The sequence below is a fragment of the Acomys russatus genome, chromosome 30 (genome assembly GCF_903995435.1).
Source record: "Acomys russatus chromosome 30, mAcoRus1.1, whole genome shotgun sequence".
NCBI classification, from domain to species: domain Eukaryota; kingdom Metazoa; phylum Chordata; class Mammalia; order Rodentia; family Muridae; genus Acomys; species Acomys russatus.
In genome coordinates this window covers 39171409-39188122 of record NC_067166.1, presented here as the reverse complement: position 1 = coordinate 39188122, position 16714 = coordinate 39171409, and the positions used below count along the sequence as shown (strand labels likewise).

Genomic DNA, 16714 nt, shown 5'->3' with positions numbered 1-16714 from the left:
GTTTGGCATAATGGCTGTTGGTTTTATTTTTGATGGCTCAAATTAATGGAGGAAATATGATGTATTGCAGATTGGCATCATCATCTTATGGAAATATTCAATGTCCATAATGTCTCCAGATATTATGCTTCCTTCCAAGATAATAGAATAAAGTGCTTTTCAAATTAAGAAATGCTTGCATTGTCAATAGGTCATCAAGAAGAAATCTCTATTTCATACTCCCTCAACCTCTGCCCTTTGCTAGGATTTTACAAGGAGAAGTGTTTTTCTCATGTATATAAAGGAGTATTTTAAGCACAAATAAGTTTAGATAATGAGGAGTCCGAGCTATATGACGAGTGCCATGGACCTTGTCTTTCCTCAGGAAAATCAAATGCTCTGTCTGTTAATAGGAAATGTCAAGTGCAGTCTCCACTAGGTCAGACTCTGATGTGAGGTGATCTGCTTGTGTTTAAAGAAAAATTACAACCTGTTGTTTACATGAAGTTCTCAGGTCAGGTGGGTCCAGTCCTGACTCCAACTAGCAACTTGACCATATGTAAGTTACTTAAGCTCTCTGTGGTGGGATGCAGTTGGTAATTTGAATGGCTTTATACATTCATTTAGACTGCCTTGAGCAGACTTCAGCATCTGGTACAGCCTCAATAAATGCTCCTTCTAATCGTTCAGTAACCTTCGAGGCAGGTATGGAATTATTGTCCCATTTCAAGATGAGGAAGCTGAAATTACAGAACAAATCCCAAACCACACCGATGGTGACTGTGGCACAGATTTAAATTCGGTTTTTGTAGCCCTCAACGCCCCTCAAACTTTCCGACAACTAGCTGCTTCCCCCTAGTTGTTTCTGAGGCTGTTGAAGTGAACCTGGCTCATGTCACAGTGCTAAATATACCAGTCATTTCGGAGTCTCATTCATCACATATGCATGTACCTGCTGCAAATGAAGTAGCTATGTTCTACCAAGGTGTAGGGTTGTGAAACACAGCCCATGCAGTCAGAATGGCATGACTTATAACGAGAAGGCCTACAATAATGTTAAACCTTTCCACAAGCACGTGTGACTCTGATATCCCAGAGACTGGGGGTGGGGGGGAGGGAGGAGGGAAATGCCTTGTGGGATAGGGTCCAAAAGCATTCAAGTCTTCCTTGTAGCAGCTCTGCCAGAAGAACTCATCACCCTCTGTGTGCTTGAAAAGACATAACATTTTATTTATGGAATAGCAGAGGAATCAAGAAAGCACTTAGGCCATTATCCTGTACTTGCAAATTTACACAGGAGGGCTGGGTCTTCTCGGGTAGAATTCTGATGAAGCACTGACAAAGCCCAAGCCCTTCACGTGAGGACACTGCCTCTCACCTCCTATGACATCGCTGTTTATCTTCCTACCTGGGCATGCCTGTTCCTCCAGCACTTGGTTGTTGACTTCCTTCCCCTCACAGACTTGGTACTCACTCTCAGGCAAACCTTCCCCATGCATAACTCCAAGAAGCTTTCCTTTGCTGGGGACTTCCAAAGCTAAATTCTCAGTCTGGGTTTTTATCCAGGCCCCAGTTTTTCACATTAACCACTGGCCATGTCGTCTTGACTGTCCCCAGGTAAACCTGAGTGTGCAGTGTGTGCTCTGCTGCATAATCTCTTGTCTTTTCAGCCCACCTGTCTGTTCTGCACACTCCAGGCAAAATAATCTCAAGTGCAAATCTGGACATGTTACGCTCTTATTTACACTTGGGGCCTATTGTGGGTCCTAGAGGTAAAGCCCAGTTTCTCAACATGAATTACAAGGCGCTTTGTAGTAGAGCCCCTGATGTGCTCAGTGTTCTCCATCTCTCTCTTTCTGTACCCACTTCCTTCATGTTTCTCCCCTCCCCATTTCCCATGCCACAATTTAGCCTCTGACTATATTGAACTGTTCGCAGGTCATGGTTTCATTCTATTGTCCTCCAGACCTGTGCTTACTCCACTTCACTTGCCTTAGCTCCCAGCACCCACTTGCCCATGTATTTGCAAATGTAATTATTGGCCTTTCCATAGACTATAACTTCCTTAAGACCAAGATGCTAGCCTCCTATCAAATACATGGTTAGTACATGGGCTGCCATCCACATCTGCAGGAGAGTCATCTGTGTGCTCAACCATAAGGAAAAGTATGTGTATGAACTTGTATTGAACATGTACTTCTTTTTGTTATCATTCCTAAAACATTTAGCATAACTATGTAGCACTGGCAGTATAAGGAATTATTGAGGTTTTAAAGAACATGCATGGCTAGCAGTGTGGCTAAATTGTAGAGCATATGTATAGCATGCTTGACACGCTGGGGTCACTCCAACACTGAAACAAGTAAAACAAAAAAGATCTGCATAGGTCTTCAGCATATGCTACATGGTTTTACATGAGTTCAATATGTATGGATCATCGGTTTGTCCATTGTTGCTGAAGAACAGCCATAGTGTTCTCCTCTCTCTCTCTCTCTCTCTCTCTCTCTCTCTCTCTCTCTCTCTCTCTCTCTCTCTCTCTCTCTCATGTGTATGTATGTATGTATGTATGTATGTATGTATGTATGTATGTATGTATGTATTAAGGTGTGTGTGTGTGTGTGTGTGTGTGTGTGTGTGTGTGTGTGTGTGCCTGTGTACACATTCAAGACTAGGAGAGGGCATCAAGTATCCTATCACTTTTTGTTCCTTTGCTTGAGGCAGGGTCTTTCACTGAGCTGGGGTTGTACTGGTATCAGCCCACTGCAGTGATGTTCCTGTCTCGGCCCCTGCAGGTGCAGGTGTGGACATGCCAGCTTTTAATCTCAGCCCAGGTCTTCATATTTAGCAGCAAATGTTCTCATCCACTGAGCCATCTCTGCGTCTTCAACCTGCTTATACTGTCCATTAATTCTGTTGTTTTGCTCTGTGGAAACCTTTTCATTGGGTGAAGTTGCACTTTGCCCACCCTGTGCTTCTATCTTATATCCAAAAAGTCATTGCTGCAACTTATGTCAAGAAAGTTTCCAGAATATTTTCCAAGAGCAGGGTCTAATAAGAAGAGAGTAAATGCTGGGTGGCAGCAGGACCCTTACACTATCCACTGTGTAAGGGATAGCAGTATACAAAAAGCCCCAAAGCACGTGAGCTACTTTATCATAGTTTCTGCATATGATTCCAGAGTGACAGTGCTCCAGCATTAGCCTGTATTTGTGGGGAGAGGAGCCTGACAGTTCCTACATGATTATGCCAAAGCATCTGAGATGAAGTAAGTGCCATGTCTCTGTCTGGACCTCTCAGAAAGGAAGCTAACTCATGCTGGTAAGGTTTTTCAGTGAACATAAATGGAATAATGATGCAAGGGGAGAGAGGTCCACTGCTCCTCTGTCCCATAAACAGAGGCTACATCGTATAACCGTCAAAGGTCCTTCGGCTTCCGAACCCCTCATGTGTATGACGAGTCCTGCATGTGTGCTTTCAAGGCCTTTGGGAGATTTTTGTGCGTAACATGAACCTAGATGAATGGAGCTGTTGGTGTGAAGGGAGTGTGTATGGTAGTCAGGAGTTGAAAGGAGGAGAACATTTAATAGATGCTTCCAAATTGCCCTCCAGTGTCCCAATTTATAGACTCACCAGTGCTCAATGGGCGCTTTCTTTTCTTTATCACACTTGCCCATGCAGTATTAACAATCAACTCATTATCTGCCAATCTAAAAAATGGTTGGTGTTATTCTTCATAGTGAAGTTAGCATTTTTAATACTTCTATTGGTTGTTATAGTCTTTTGTCACTTCTGTGACCATTTTGAAAATAAAATTTTGAACTTATTATTTTCTTGCTGATTTACAAACATTTGTGATTACTTAGAGTATTAGATCTTGATCCAGCATGACATTTGATTACAGAGGATGCTTTTGTGTTTCAAACTCTTACGTCTACATGAAAGTCCTTCCTATTACAGAGCTACTGATGCTATGTGTAGACTAATGACAGTAAATGGAGATGCTTTACGTGGTTAGAAATTAGAGAAGTGGATATACATGAAATATTTGGGAGTTCAAATAGGTATATTGTGGGAGAAATTGTTACTATTCTACAAACCAAGGAAAATTTCTAAGCCTGGTTTGCAAAAATCTCTGTTGATAGAAATTATTCCTTGTTCTGGCAAAGTGTATGCCACAAATACTTTGCTTTTATTTTTCATAAACAAAAATGCCTTATCCCAAGAGTTTTGTAATGGTTAGCTCAGTTGTCCACTTGACACACCTAGACTTACCCGGCAAGAGCACCTCAGTGAGACATTGTCTACAGCTTAGTTGTCATGTGGACATATCTGTAGGGCGATGTCTTAATGAGCGTAGGAAGACCGTGCCCACTGTGGGCAGTAACATTCCTCAGGCAGGGGTCCTGAACTGTAGAGGAGTGCAGACAGCTGAACACAAGGAAGCATGAGACATGTTTATGCAGTCGTTTCTCCTGCTCCTAGCTGTGGGTGAGGTGTGAAGTCAAGCAGCTTCAGCCTTCTGCTGCTTCATGTCCCTACAATGTATTGTAGACCAAAGAAACCCTTTCTCACTTTAAGCTGCTTTTTATTAGGGTGTCTTGTCACAGGAACAAAAATGAAACTATAACAGTTCTATCCATAGGTTGTGTGTTTTAATGTTACAGGAAACCAATGTTTTTGAGGCACTTCTGAATTTAGCATTGAGGCCAAGTGTTGTAGAGTATTTTTAGAGGAAGCTAGTACATCATTTTATTTCTGAGGGCTTGGTATGTACAATTCTGACACATATTGAGTACAGTGACAATACATTTTAAGTATGTATAAGGTAGACTTGCTATAGACATAGGTATTGTTAGAAAAGAGAATTTTCCAGGTCAGAAGTTATAAATTAGCCCTTTAATATATATGTCCAACAGATGTTTCCCTTAGAGTTTATGAAATATTTTCATCATGAATCTGTTATTTAGATCTCAAATGCTAATGCTAAAAACAAGGTGTTTTTGAAAAGGAGATATGTTTTTGTGATAATGAACAACATTCATGTTAATAATGAAAAACAACAACGTGGCTGTTATTTTCAGACAGAGTCAGTAGGCTCCAGTTGATCACTGGTCTGCCATACACCTTGATGTACTTTATTCATCTGGGTATACAATATAGATTGCTCTTTCCTTGTTTGTGGGCAAATTAAACATATAACAAAATGCACATAAAGAAATTTCTTAATTTTTCATTAATAAATTACAGGTATCATGAAGCTTTTTGGATTTATTGTGGTTTTTTTTTTTTTTTCCTGGTACATTGATTTTTTTGGACATGATAGGAGACCAGAAGTAGTCAGCATTCTTTACAGTATCTTCCAACAACCCATTACTCCAGCTGGTGCAAAAGAAAGTGACTTCAAAGTTATACTTCTTGGAGTTCCACTATTTTGCGCTGTAATTTTTTTAGGTCTTTCTGTACTTTATATTTCTCTAAATCCATTTTTGTTTTTTGTATTTGTTGGAGAGAACTGAGGGAGTCATGAATTGATTTAAATCCTAGAAGAGGAAAAGAAAACACATACACTAAAACAATGCATTGGATCTCCTCCTAACTCCCAAATTTTCTCTTCAGAAGTCCTTCCATAGTTGCTCATTTAATTCAAAGCACATTAAGTTCCATTAAGACATATCTAAAAGTATGCAGATGAATTAGCTCCTAGTGGCTTAATTGGAATCTGGCTTTTGTGTGAACACTGTTCTCTTTCCCCTCTATAAACATACTGGCTAATGAACATAATTCTCTCAAGAGATCTTTAAAATATTTTTTTTCTCTGTAGGTGTTGATAAAGAAAATTATGAGTTAAAAAAATTCTTGTTAGACTTTCCCTCAATTTCTGCTCTATCTGCTCTATCTTTATCCATGCACATCTCGAAGGCAGGGTAAATTTTGAGTCGAAATTTTTATGCATGGGTTGGTGTCCTCCTTACTCTACTAGACTTGTCTAGTTAGAGGGTGTCTTCTTTAGTATGACAGGCCTTGCTACCAGAAGTCTCTGCTAGCGTCCCCCTCATATCCTCCCAGGAGGCTCTGGCCTAGTCCAAGAGCTAACCCACGGGAAAGAGCCACCCACTGATATTATTAATGATACTCTGCTATGCTTGCAGACAGGAGCCCAGCAGAGTTGTCCTCTGACAGACCCCATCCAGCAGCAGTTCAAAACAGATGCTGAGACTCACAGACAAACATTGGGCAATGCACAGGGAGCCTTGTGGGAAAGTGGGGAGAAGGGGAAAAGGGCCTGCAGGTGACCTGAGTTTCACAAGAAGACCAACAGAGCCAACTAACTAGGGCCCTGGGGGGCTTGCTGAGATTGAAGCCCTTAGGCTCCCTCTACGGATGTAGCCATGCAGGCAGCTCAGGTTTCATATGGGTTCTCTAGGAAGTAAGCAGGGACTGTCTCTGAGATGGACTCTTGTGAGCTTTTGATAACTTCCCCAACAGGACTGTCTTGCCAGGCCACAGGAGAAGAGGACAAGCTCAGTCATGAAGCAACTTGATGAGCTGGGGTGGATGAAAAGGGGGTTTCCCTTCTTCTGAGAAATAGGTGAGCAGGAGGTGGGGAGAGGGAGGGAGAGTGGGACTGGGATGTGAGGAGGGATGAGGCTAGGACCAGGATGTACAACCAGGAGCTTACCCCCTTGAAAAGTAATAAGCTTGAAGGAGATAAAGAGTGCCTGCCTGCTGCCGTCTTCCCTCCCGGTGCATCCTGTCTGTCTTACCCATGTGCTCCCTCACGGCCACAGACCTGTCAGGCCACAAGCTCAGACCCTACTATCCGAGGTCTTGCACAGAGCTGCTTCTCAACATCTTTTTATTAAAAGCATAATGGAGTAAACTCCTCATTTGTAGTCTCCCTTTGCTAGAATTCCCACCTAGTAAAATAAAGACGAAGATTGAAGAATTCTCTTCAACTCACCCTAAGCAACAATGAGTATAAATAAACTCCTGAAAATGAGTCAGGAAGAGGGTCCCTTTTCAGAGGTGTCAGTTGAGTTTGGGATATGATTCTTGGACACACAATTCACTGTTTTAACCTGGGGCTTGGGAGCTTCAGATTTCTAGTCAGCACATTCTACTTGTATGCCAGGAGTGCTGTGTGGGACGAGGCACCTCCAGTGCGTCTCTCTGGGGCCAAAATGCTGTGGCATTTACACATATATTTTTCTAAGACCTGGAGGGACACAACACAGCCTGGAGATTTCTCCAATAGAAGAACCTTGTGTTCCTCAGATATGTGACTTGAGGCAGATGGCTGCTCCACAGCCCCTGTTCCTTCTCCTTCTCTTTGACAAGTGAGATGAGCCTTTCAAATCAATCCTCTTTGAAGTCAGCTCAGCTTGACACTGGTGCCTTTAGCCTCTTAAGAAAAGCAGTCATTACAAGGACTCTGCTAATTCATCTTTTCCTCGATTTTAAAGGTCAAGCTGCCAGTCTGACATCTGTCTAGGATCATTATCTGCAGTTCAATGAAGCCAATCGACTTAGTCTCCTAAGTTCATAATAGAGGCACAAGTCAGTTTCTTTGTGAACCCAAGAACTTGCCATTTCACAGGGCTGTTGCTGTTGTTGTTGTTTTTTTGTTTTTTAAGACCAGGTTTCTCTGTATAACCTTGGCTGTCCTGGACTCTTCTTTCTGACCAGGCTGGCCTTGAACTCAGAGAGATCCACCTGCCTCTGCCTCCTGAGTGCTGGCATTAAAGGCATGCACCACCGCACCCAGTTTATTTCACAGTTCTATGGTCCAAAGATCTTAGAAAGTAAACCGTGTCACAGCAATGGCAGGCATGTGAGATGGCCAAGTGGAAATGAAGAACTCTACTCACTCATGAGCCTTTCGGTAATACGCTGGCATCCTACATGGTGTTTAGGGAATCCAGATGAAATGAATGATGATGTCACCAATGACAAGAGTGGCTGAAAACGGAACCCTGGGAGTGGAAAGGACTGCCAGGTGTCCTCTGCTCACCTGATTGGAAGTCATTTTGCATTTTCTCTAATTCACCCCAGATTCGCTTTTCCATTTGGTTCATCTTCTTGGACAGTTTATTCTCTATGGCTTTCACTTTGTTTAGTTCTGCTTCCTGTTTCTGGGAGTTAATAAAATTCTCCAACTTGCTTGAAAGCTGCAGCATTTTTTCTTCCATTTTATTCTCAGACTTTTCCTAGGGGGGGGGAGAGAGAGAGAGAGAGAGAGAGAGAGAGAGAGAGAGAGAGAGAGAGAGAGAGAGAGAGAGAGAGAGAGAGAGAGATCACATGAGGAAACTCTTCAGAAAAGAGAGCAGAGTGGATTATACTTCGGCTTAGAAAAAATGGCTAGTTTCCTGATGGAAAACATGAGCATTGTATGCCTCGAACTGTGCTCTGAAGCGTGAGAGTTAATTCCTATGTTTGGCTTTGCTATTTCTGAACTCTTGTGAATCCACAAGTTCTGTAGAATGGATGCTACTGCTGAAGTGCCTGGAAGGCTTAGAATATCAGTCTGATGTATAAAGAAGTATCACTAAGGAAGATGACAGCTTTTTTGAAGCTTCTTGCATGTGCTCCTAAGTGTTAGAACTAACTTTTTTCCTAGGACCTCACATCTCCATGTGGACCCCAGTGAGTGAGAATGGTGACTCTCCACTCCAGCTGCTCATTATCTATCTTTCCTTCATTCTTCCTTCCTTTCCTTTTTTTCTTTCTTGTTTACAATCTCTTAGGTCATAGCCCACCCCCAGAAGTTCTGACCCAATTGGTCTATGATGGAGCTCAGGAATTAGTAAGCTCACAGGGTGATTTTGCATGTGAGTGAGGTACAGCAACAGCCTTAGAGCTATGAGCTTTTCTGTAGAGAATCAGGGAGGGACTGGACATAAACGCCATGGCTTCTTTGAGTCTATTTCCTGCTCTCTCATCCTCACAGGATGGCCCAGGATCACTTACTACTGCCTATAAGTGATAGAGAGACTCGGGTACCTTTGTAGTTGAAGAACTAGCTTTTATACAGACTTTGGTAAATCACAGCAGTGATAAAGCTGTTGCTTCTGTCCAGCCCTTGGCCTCTACCTCACTCAGCTATGTGTAAACTCAGGTCTTGGCGAGAGACATTGTTCACTGTGTTCCTGGAAGTCCTATTAATGAAGTTCTGAAAATATCTGATTTGCCACAGGCCACCATCATGGCCTCGTGCTGCCCATCTCCGTGGACGTGGGTGCCTGCTTCAGTGGAAAAAGAAGCCCAGGCACAGGCATATTTCTCATGTCAGTCTTCTTCCAAAGACTGAGACATTCTTCTTATGGTCTGATCTTGAAAAGTGTTCTTAAAACTTGGTATCTATGCCAGGCGTGGTGGCTCACACCTTTGATCTCAGCACTCAGGAGGTAGAGACAGGTGGATCTCTGTGAACTCCCAGGCAGCCTAGTGAGTTTCATGCTAAGCAGAGTAACATAGAAAGATCTTGTCTCAAAAACAAAAACAAACAAAACTTCGTATCTACTAATCAATCCTCACATAGGGTAAATTTTTTGTCTGTTCAGAAGTTTTCAAACTATCATGAGGCCAAGTATCATATAGGAAACTTGTCTAGAGCCACAGATTCCTAATGGAGGCCCCCAGAAAATTGATTTGTAGTTTTGGCCTGATAATTTTTGGGGGGGTATTTTTTATTTTTGTTCTTTAAAAGAAAATTTCTTCAAATTATTTTGGTACAGGGAGCACATACTCTCCATGTCTGGAGAGGAGCTTCCTGGATGAAGGGCAGGCAATGTACCCCCACACTGGTGCTAAAATACAAGTGAGTTCCTGTACAGCAGGGACTGCTATTGAGGCTGGGGGCAGCCACTCAGACCTGTCCTGGCCTTTTACACACCCTGAGGTCAGGGACTATGCCACCATGTGACCCTCACGAAATGGTGTAACCTCTTACCAGCTTTTCCTGCACAACCTTCAGACATTCATTTATGTGGCCCAGGTGGTCTTTTCTGTACTTGATAAACTGGTTTTCTGTCCATTTTTGATTGTTTTCAATTTCTTCATACACATTTGTAGAAAGTGAGTTAAGTCTAAGGAAAAATCATTTTAAAAATTAGCTTTAAAAAGATGCCATGAGGGAATGCCTTGCGTGCCTGGACAGGCGCTTATGGGGTATTTTGTGAGGTGAAGGCCCAGTCAGCTGTCCTCTGCGAACCCAAGAATACAATCATACATGCTGTCATATATATTGTAAGCTTTCTGGTAATGTTCTCATACAGAAATGCATTTGTTATCCATGTAGAAAGTTCCTCAAGGCTTGAGGCTCACTTTGCAGTGGAGGTTGACAAGTTTTTTTTGTAAAGAGCCAGACTGTATTTCAATCCCTATAGCCTGAACAAAACACACACACACACACACACACACACATCATAGCTAAGCTCTGAATCTAATTGTGTTTTTGTATACCCAGAGTCAAATTTCACAAAATATTTACAGGTCATACAGTATAATTTTTTTTTTTTTTTACAAACTATTCAAAGGAATAAAATAAAATAAAGTATAAAATGCATCACCATTGGTCAGATTCAGCTGCCCAAGTTTGCTACACTTGTTTTACAAGCTCCTCTATGAGGCAAGGAAGAGAGCAAAGAGGACCAGCGCTGTCAAGCGGAGGAGGGAACCTCAGCGGCAGTGTCTAAGGTGGGGCTTGGGTAGTGTGCCCTGGGGGGAAGCATCAGAAGTGTGCTCTCTGCCGCCAGTGGACCCGTGTGGGTGGACGTGTGCCAGGTTACTCATGTGACAGAACACAGAACCCAAACAACCAACCCTGAAGTAGCAGATGTGCAGAAAGGGGCTGCTGACCTGATAAGCTATAACAGTGTTAAATATCAAAGAACAGAAAACCTTAGCAAATGGGAGTGAATGTTGCTTCAGAGGTTAAAATGTCGGAAGCAGGTGGAATTCATGTAAAAAGTCACTGCAGAGTGGCTGAGTGGAGCAAGGAGGAATCATACTTGATAAGGCAGAGATGAAAAGGAGAGAGAGGGGAAACCTGGAGGCATGTAAGTAGTTCCTAAGATGGCAACTTAAAATTCCCTTTTGGAATAGGTCAAAACATTAGACTGATACACAAATAAATAGCACATGTTGTTTGTCACTGATAATATAGTAATTCACAGTGTATAGTATTGACAAAGCAATAATTGCTGTGTTATTTTTCTGACAAAATTAGGTACAAATTAGTTTGTGGCATTAATCCTCAGAAATCACTTAAGATGTGGGGGACATATCACACACACACACACCACACACACACACACACACACACACACACACATATATATATGGCAGCCATAAAAAGTATTTGGACTCATAATTTAAAAAATAGAACTGCCAGCCAAGTGCATTAGCACACAACCATAATTCTAGCACTTGGCAGCAGAGGCAGGAGGATTGTCCACAAGTTCAAGGCAAGCCTGGTCTACTTATTAAAGTGTAGACTGGGCAGAGCTATGTTGTGAGATTCCATCTCAAAACAGGAGAGAAGAGGTGGAAAGAAAGGGAGAGAAAAAAAAACAACAACCTCAAAACAGGTGCTATAAAACAATTTCTGACTAGACCAGTGGCCGTCAACTGCAGAGGCATTAAGTAATGTACAAAGACAATTTTTGCGATCAGCACAGGGAGGTACTATTGGCACTTAGCGTGCAAAGACTATGAACCCTGCTCATCACCCTCCAGCGGGACACAGCCAAGATCATGCAGTAACGCCCCAGGTGAGCAGCCCTGGCCTGTACCACAAAGACAAGGAATGGGGAAAGTCACTTAATTCAACTCTGATCTTCATCGCATCAAAATTTCCTCACATTCGTTTTTGACCCCTGGAAGAACATGAACTCAGCTTCTGTTCCTGTTCGTAACAGAGTCATGATCCCCAGGCACCCATGCAATGGCAGACAAGTGCTATGTGGACAACACTGTTTGGCCAGCAGCTTCCTCTCCATGGAATGCTTCTTTAGTTGCTCCTGCTCCCAGTCATTCAGACATGCCTGATAACTAGTGACTAATAGAAGCCGCTCTTTATAACAACCCTGAGGAAGCGGACCTTCTACCTCATGTAACATTTGCTTACTTGCCCCATGTCTTCACTGTCCTATATCTGCAAAGCAACTCTTTGAAAGAAAACATTTAACTGGGGGTTTTGTACAGTTTCAGAGGGTTAGGCCGTCCTGATCTGCCAGGTGGCATGGTGGCATACTTGGCACGGGAGCAATAGCTGAGACACATATCATTATCCATAGTCAGAGAGAGAGAGGAGAGAGAGAGAGAGAGAGAGAGAGAGAGAGAGAGAGAGAGAGAGAGGAGAGAGAGAGAGAGAGAGAGAGAGAGAGAGAGAGCGAGGAGAGAGAGAGAGAGAGAGAGAGAGAGAGAGAGATACATACCTTGGGCCTGATGTGGGCTTTTGAAACCTCAAAGCCCATGCCTAGTAACACACTTTCTCCGACTAGACCACACCTTCTAATCCTTCCCAAACAATTCCATTAACTAGAGACCAAGCATCTCAAACAATTGGGCTCTTGGGACATTCTCATTCAAATCACCATCCTCCTTTGTCAAAAAACAAGTGGGCATAGCTTTGCCATTTTATATCTCGGCTCTCTGTTCTATTGCCGTGGTCTGTCTATTTTTTTATGCCAGCACCAAGCTGTCTTTATTATTTTAACTCCATGTGTTACATTTGAGGTTGGGTATTGTAATATTTCAACCATTATTTCTGTTCCTTAGGATTGCTTTGGCTGTTTGCGTTTTGTGGTTCTGTATGAATTCTTGTATTGTTTCCCCTATACCTGTGAAATGTGACATTGGAGTTTTGATAAATTTTCAATTTAAATCTGTTTAACACTGGTTTTGGTAATATAGACATGTGCACAATATTAACTATACCTGCCCAGGTGCATGAAATTGTTTTCCATCATTTAGTATCTTCTGTGGTTTATATTTTCAATATATTAAATTTTTTCTTGTCAAAGTCTTTCAGTTCCTTAGTTAGATATTTCCCAAAGTACTTAATTTTGGGGGGAATATTTTTAATGAAAAAAATTCCATGCAGCTGTGCATGGTGCCACATGCCCATAATCCCAGCACTCAGGAAGGCAGAGGCAGGTGGAACTTTGTGAGTTCAAGGAAAGCCTGGTATACAAAGGAAGTCCTGGACAGCCAAGGCTACACGGAGAAACCTTGCCTCTAACAAAGAATGAAAAAGAAAGAGAGAAAAAATTCTCTCCACCCACCAAAATCCATGCCCTTTCTCCTCCTCTCTAGAAAACAGGTACCAAAACAAACAAACAAACAAACAAACAAACCATAAACCCTCCCATAAGAAACACACACACACATTCCATAAAAAAACAAAACTGGAAACCGTATTATACCAGCAAAAGGCCATCAAAACAAAATGTCCAAACAAAGCAATATGAGTCAAAAGTTCTAAAATAGCAACATTTGTTTTTTATTGGCCTTCTGCTGGGCATGGGGCCTGCGCTTACATGTGCTTAATACACTCAGTAAGTTTTCCCCATTTTTCCTTTGCAAGTGCTTGTCAATTGGACATATTTTCTTGGTTAAGGACCGTGGCTTGTGTCCACTTCCCCTCCCAGTGCTGGGATCCTGTCTGAATTGAACCTGTGCAGGCCCTGGGCACAATGCCATAGCATCTGAGTTCCTGTGTGTGTTGTTCCTGTTGTGTGTGGAAGATACGGTAACCTTGGTGTCTTCCATCCCCTCTGGCTCTTACAATATTTCTACCTCCTTTTCCACATAATTTCCTGACCCCTGAGGTGAGGGGTTTGAGGAAGACATTCCATTAAGGACTGAGTGTTCCAAGGTCTCCACTCTCTGTGCATTGCCCAGTTGTGGGTCTCTGTGTTCGTTCCCATCTTACTGTAGGAGGAAGCTTCTCTGATGATGGATGAATGAGGCACTGATCTATGGGTAATGGAAGCTCTTCCAGAGTCTGGTGATTTGTGGGGAAGCTATTTTTAATAGAATATTTTCCTAACTTTTTTTTTTTTTTTGAGAATAGCTAATTAGTATAGATGGAAGGTAGTTTGTTGTTGTTTTTAAAATACATACTGATTCTGTATCTTGCAACAGCATTACTGCAAAGGTTTATTATAGGGTCCAAGAATTTTCTAGTAGACTCAATAGTATTTCTTAAGTAAAGAACCATGTCCTCTGTAGAGAGGGATACCTTGAGTCCTCGCCTTCCTGTTGTTGTCCCTTGGTGCATTTCCCTTATCTAATTGCTGTGACTAAGACTTTGAGCTACATATCAAATAAGACAGAGGAGAGTGGATGAATAGCTTTGTATCATTTTTGATTTTAGAGAAAATGTTCTCAATTTCTCTCTATTTAACATAATCTTGGGTGCAGGTCTGTAGCCTTTATTATTTTGAGGTACATTCTATCTATATCTCCCATATCCAGAAATTTTATCACAGAGGCATGTTAAACTTTGTCAAATTCCCTCTTAGCATCAATTGAAATAATTGTGTGGTTTTTGTCCTTGGGGTTATTTATATGGTGTGTTACATTTATTGACTTACGTGTGTTAAGCCAATCTTGCCTTTCTGGGATATAATCTTCTTTGTGTGTTTCTGAATTCTTGATGTGTTCATCAAAGAAATTGGTCTGGACCCAAAGCCTACATCTGCCGGGGAAATGAGTGGACGGACTGAGATGGATCCACTCTCTCCTGCTCCCCCAGATGCAATCCGCCAGTTTCACTCCAGCTCTGTAGCAGAAAGCCAGCCGTGGTCTGTCTTCCTTTCCTCTCCGACTCCACCCCGAGCAGATCACAAAAATCTTCTCCCCCTAGCCTTCTGTCCACCAACTCATTCCATTATCCCAGTCTCCTACGCCAGCTGGCATTCCCCGAGAACACATCTTCTGAGCAGGCCAGGCAGACAGGTAAGGCAAGTAAAGACCTTTACCATCCTCCACATTCAAATCCAATCCTCCAGTCTCATTCCTAGCTCTGCAACAGACTATCAACTGCAGCTTCCTTGCCCCTCTGCCCGCATCTCCTGTAGATCCCACAGACCATCCCCTCCTAACCCCGCCCACTCCTTGCTCTGTATCGCGCCGGCACTGCGCCTCCAGCTCCAGCAGGCAACCCTGTTAACTCATAGGCCCCTCCTGCTAGGAAACCAGGTAGGCTGACTACCGGTCTCCTTTTCTCCCTGTTTCCCCAAATCCAGTCCCCCACGCTCATCCCCAGCTCTGCAGCAGAACATTTATGGCAGTCTGCCCTGACCGTCTGTCCCCATCTTCTGTGGATCCCAAAGATCTTTCCCTTCTAACCTCCTTCCCCCACTTGTTGCTTTGTCCCAGACCGCAACCCCAGCAGGCAGCCCCTGCTAACTCAAGGGATGGGATGCACTGGTCAGGGAAATAGATTGATAGCAGATCTCCACCCCTTGATCCAATCCTCCTAGTCTCTCCCCTGCTCTATAATAGAAAACCTAATGCAGTCTCCTTTTCCTTCTGATGCGTCCCCAGTGGATCACAAACAACTTCTCACCCAACCTTTCTTCCTAATTCATACCAGTAATCCCACCCACAACATCAGCAGGCACTCCTTTTGAACACAGCACTGGAGCAGGCCAGGAAAAAAGGCAAAACAGCCATCATCATTTCATTTACATCTCCGAAAATCCAGAGAGGAAGTGAAAATCAAGGAACAAAAAAGCCATACAACAAAGACAAATCCAGAAACCAGCCACTAGACCTATAATCATCTTAAATCCAGCTGCCTAGATACCAGCTTTAAAAAGACAACCAATAACAGTCAGGGCAATATGTTTCCACTAGAGCCCCACTGTCTAACCAAAACAGGCCCTGTTTATTCCAACTGTATGAAGATGATAGAGGTCCGTAAGGAGGAAATGAATAAATCCCTTTAATAAATATAGGAAAACGCAAACATCTGGGGGGAAATGAATAAATCCCTTAAAGAAACCCAAGAAAGCACAAACAGTGGAAGGAAAGAAATAAAATTGCTCAAGACCCAAAATTGGAAGTAGAATCAATAAAGAAAACACAAACTGAGAGAATCCTGGAAATGAAAAAAAATTAGGAATTTGAATTGGAACCACAGAGCAAGCTTCACCAACAGATTACAAGGAATAAAACCAAAGAATCTTGGGCACTGAAGAAATGATAGAAGAAATGGATACATCCATCAGTGAAAATATTAAATGTAAAAAATAACCTGTCAAAAATCTGGGAAACTATGAAAAAAACCAAACCTATAAATAATAGGATATGAATAACAGGAAGGAGAAGAATCCCAACTCAAAGTCCCAGAAAATATTTTCTTTTTTTTTTTTTTAATTTTATTTTTATTTTTTTATTTTTTCCCCAGAAAATATTTTCAACAAAATCATAGAAGAAAATTTTCCTAACCTAAAGATGCCTGTAAAGATACAAGAAGTATACACAACACCAAATAGAGTGGACTAAAAAAAACAAAACAAACAAAAAACAAAAACAAAAAACAAAACCCTAACCAAATAATACTCAAAACACTAAATATACAGACAAAGAAATAATATTAAAAGGCACAAAGGGAGGGCTGGTGAGATGGCTCAGAGGTTAAGGGCACTGACTACTCTTCCAGAGGCCCTGAGTTCAGGTCCCAGCAACCACATGGTAGCTCACAACCATCTATAATGAGATC

General features: G+C 42.2%; 1 protein-coding gene across 1 annotated transcript in view; it reads right to left on the bottom strand.

The window, feature by feature from the left end:
* Positions 1–5321: 5321 nt before the first annotated feature.
* Fam81b (family with sequence similarity 81 member B) overlaps positions 5322–16714 on the bottom strand; it is a 102464-nt gene continuing 91071 nt past the window's right edge. Inside the window, exons 9-10 of the mRNA XM_051172501.1 lie at positions 7991–8186; positions 5322–5519 (exon numbers count right to left, since the gene is read on the bottom strand). Of these exons, the coding sequence (XP_051028458.1) occupies positions 5386–5519; positions 7991–8186 (330 nt within the window). The 3' untranslated portion in view covers positions 5322–5385. The remainder of the gene's footprint in view (positions 5520–7990; positions 8187–16714) is intronic.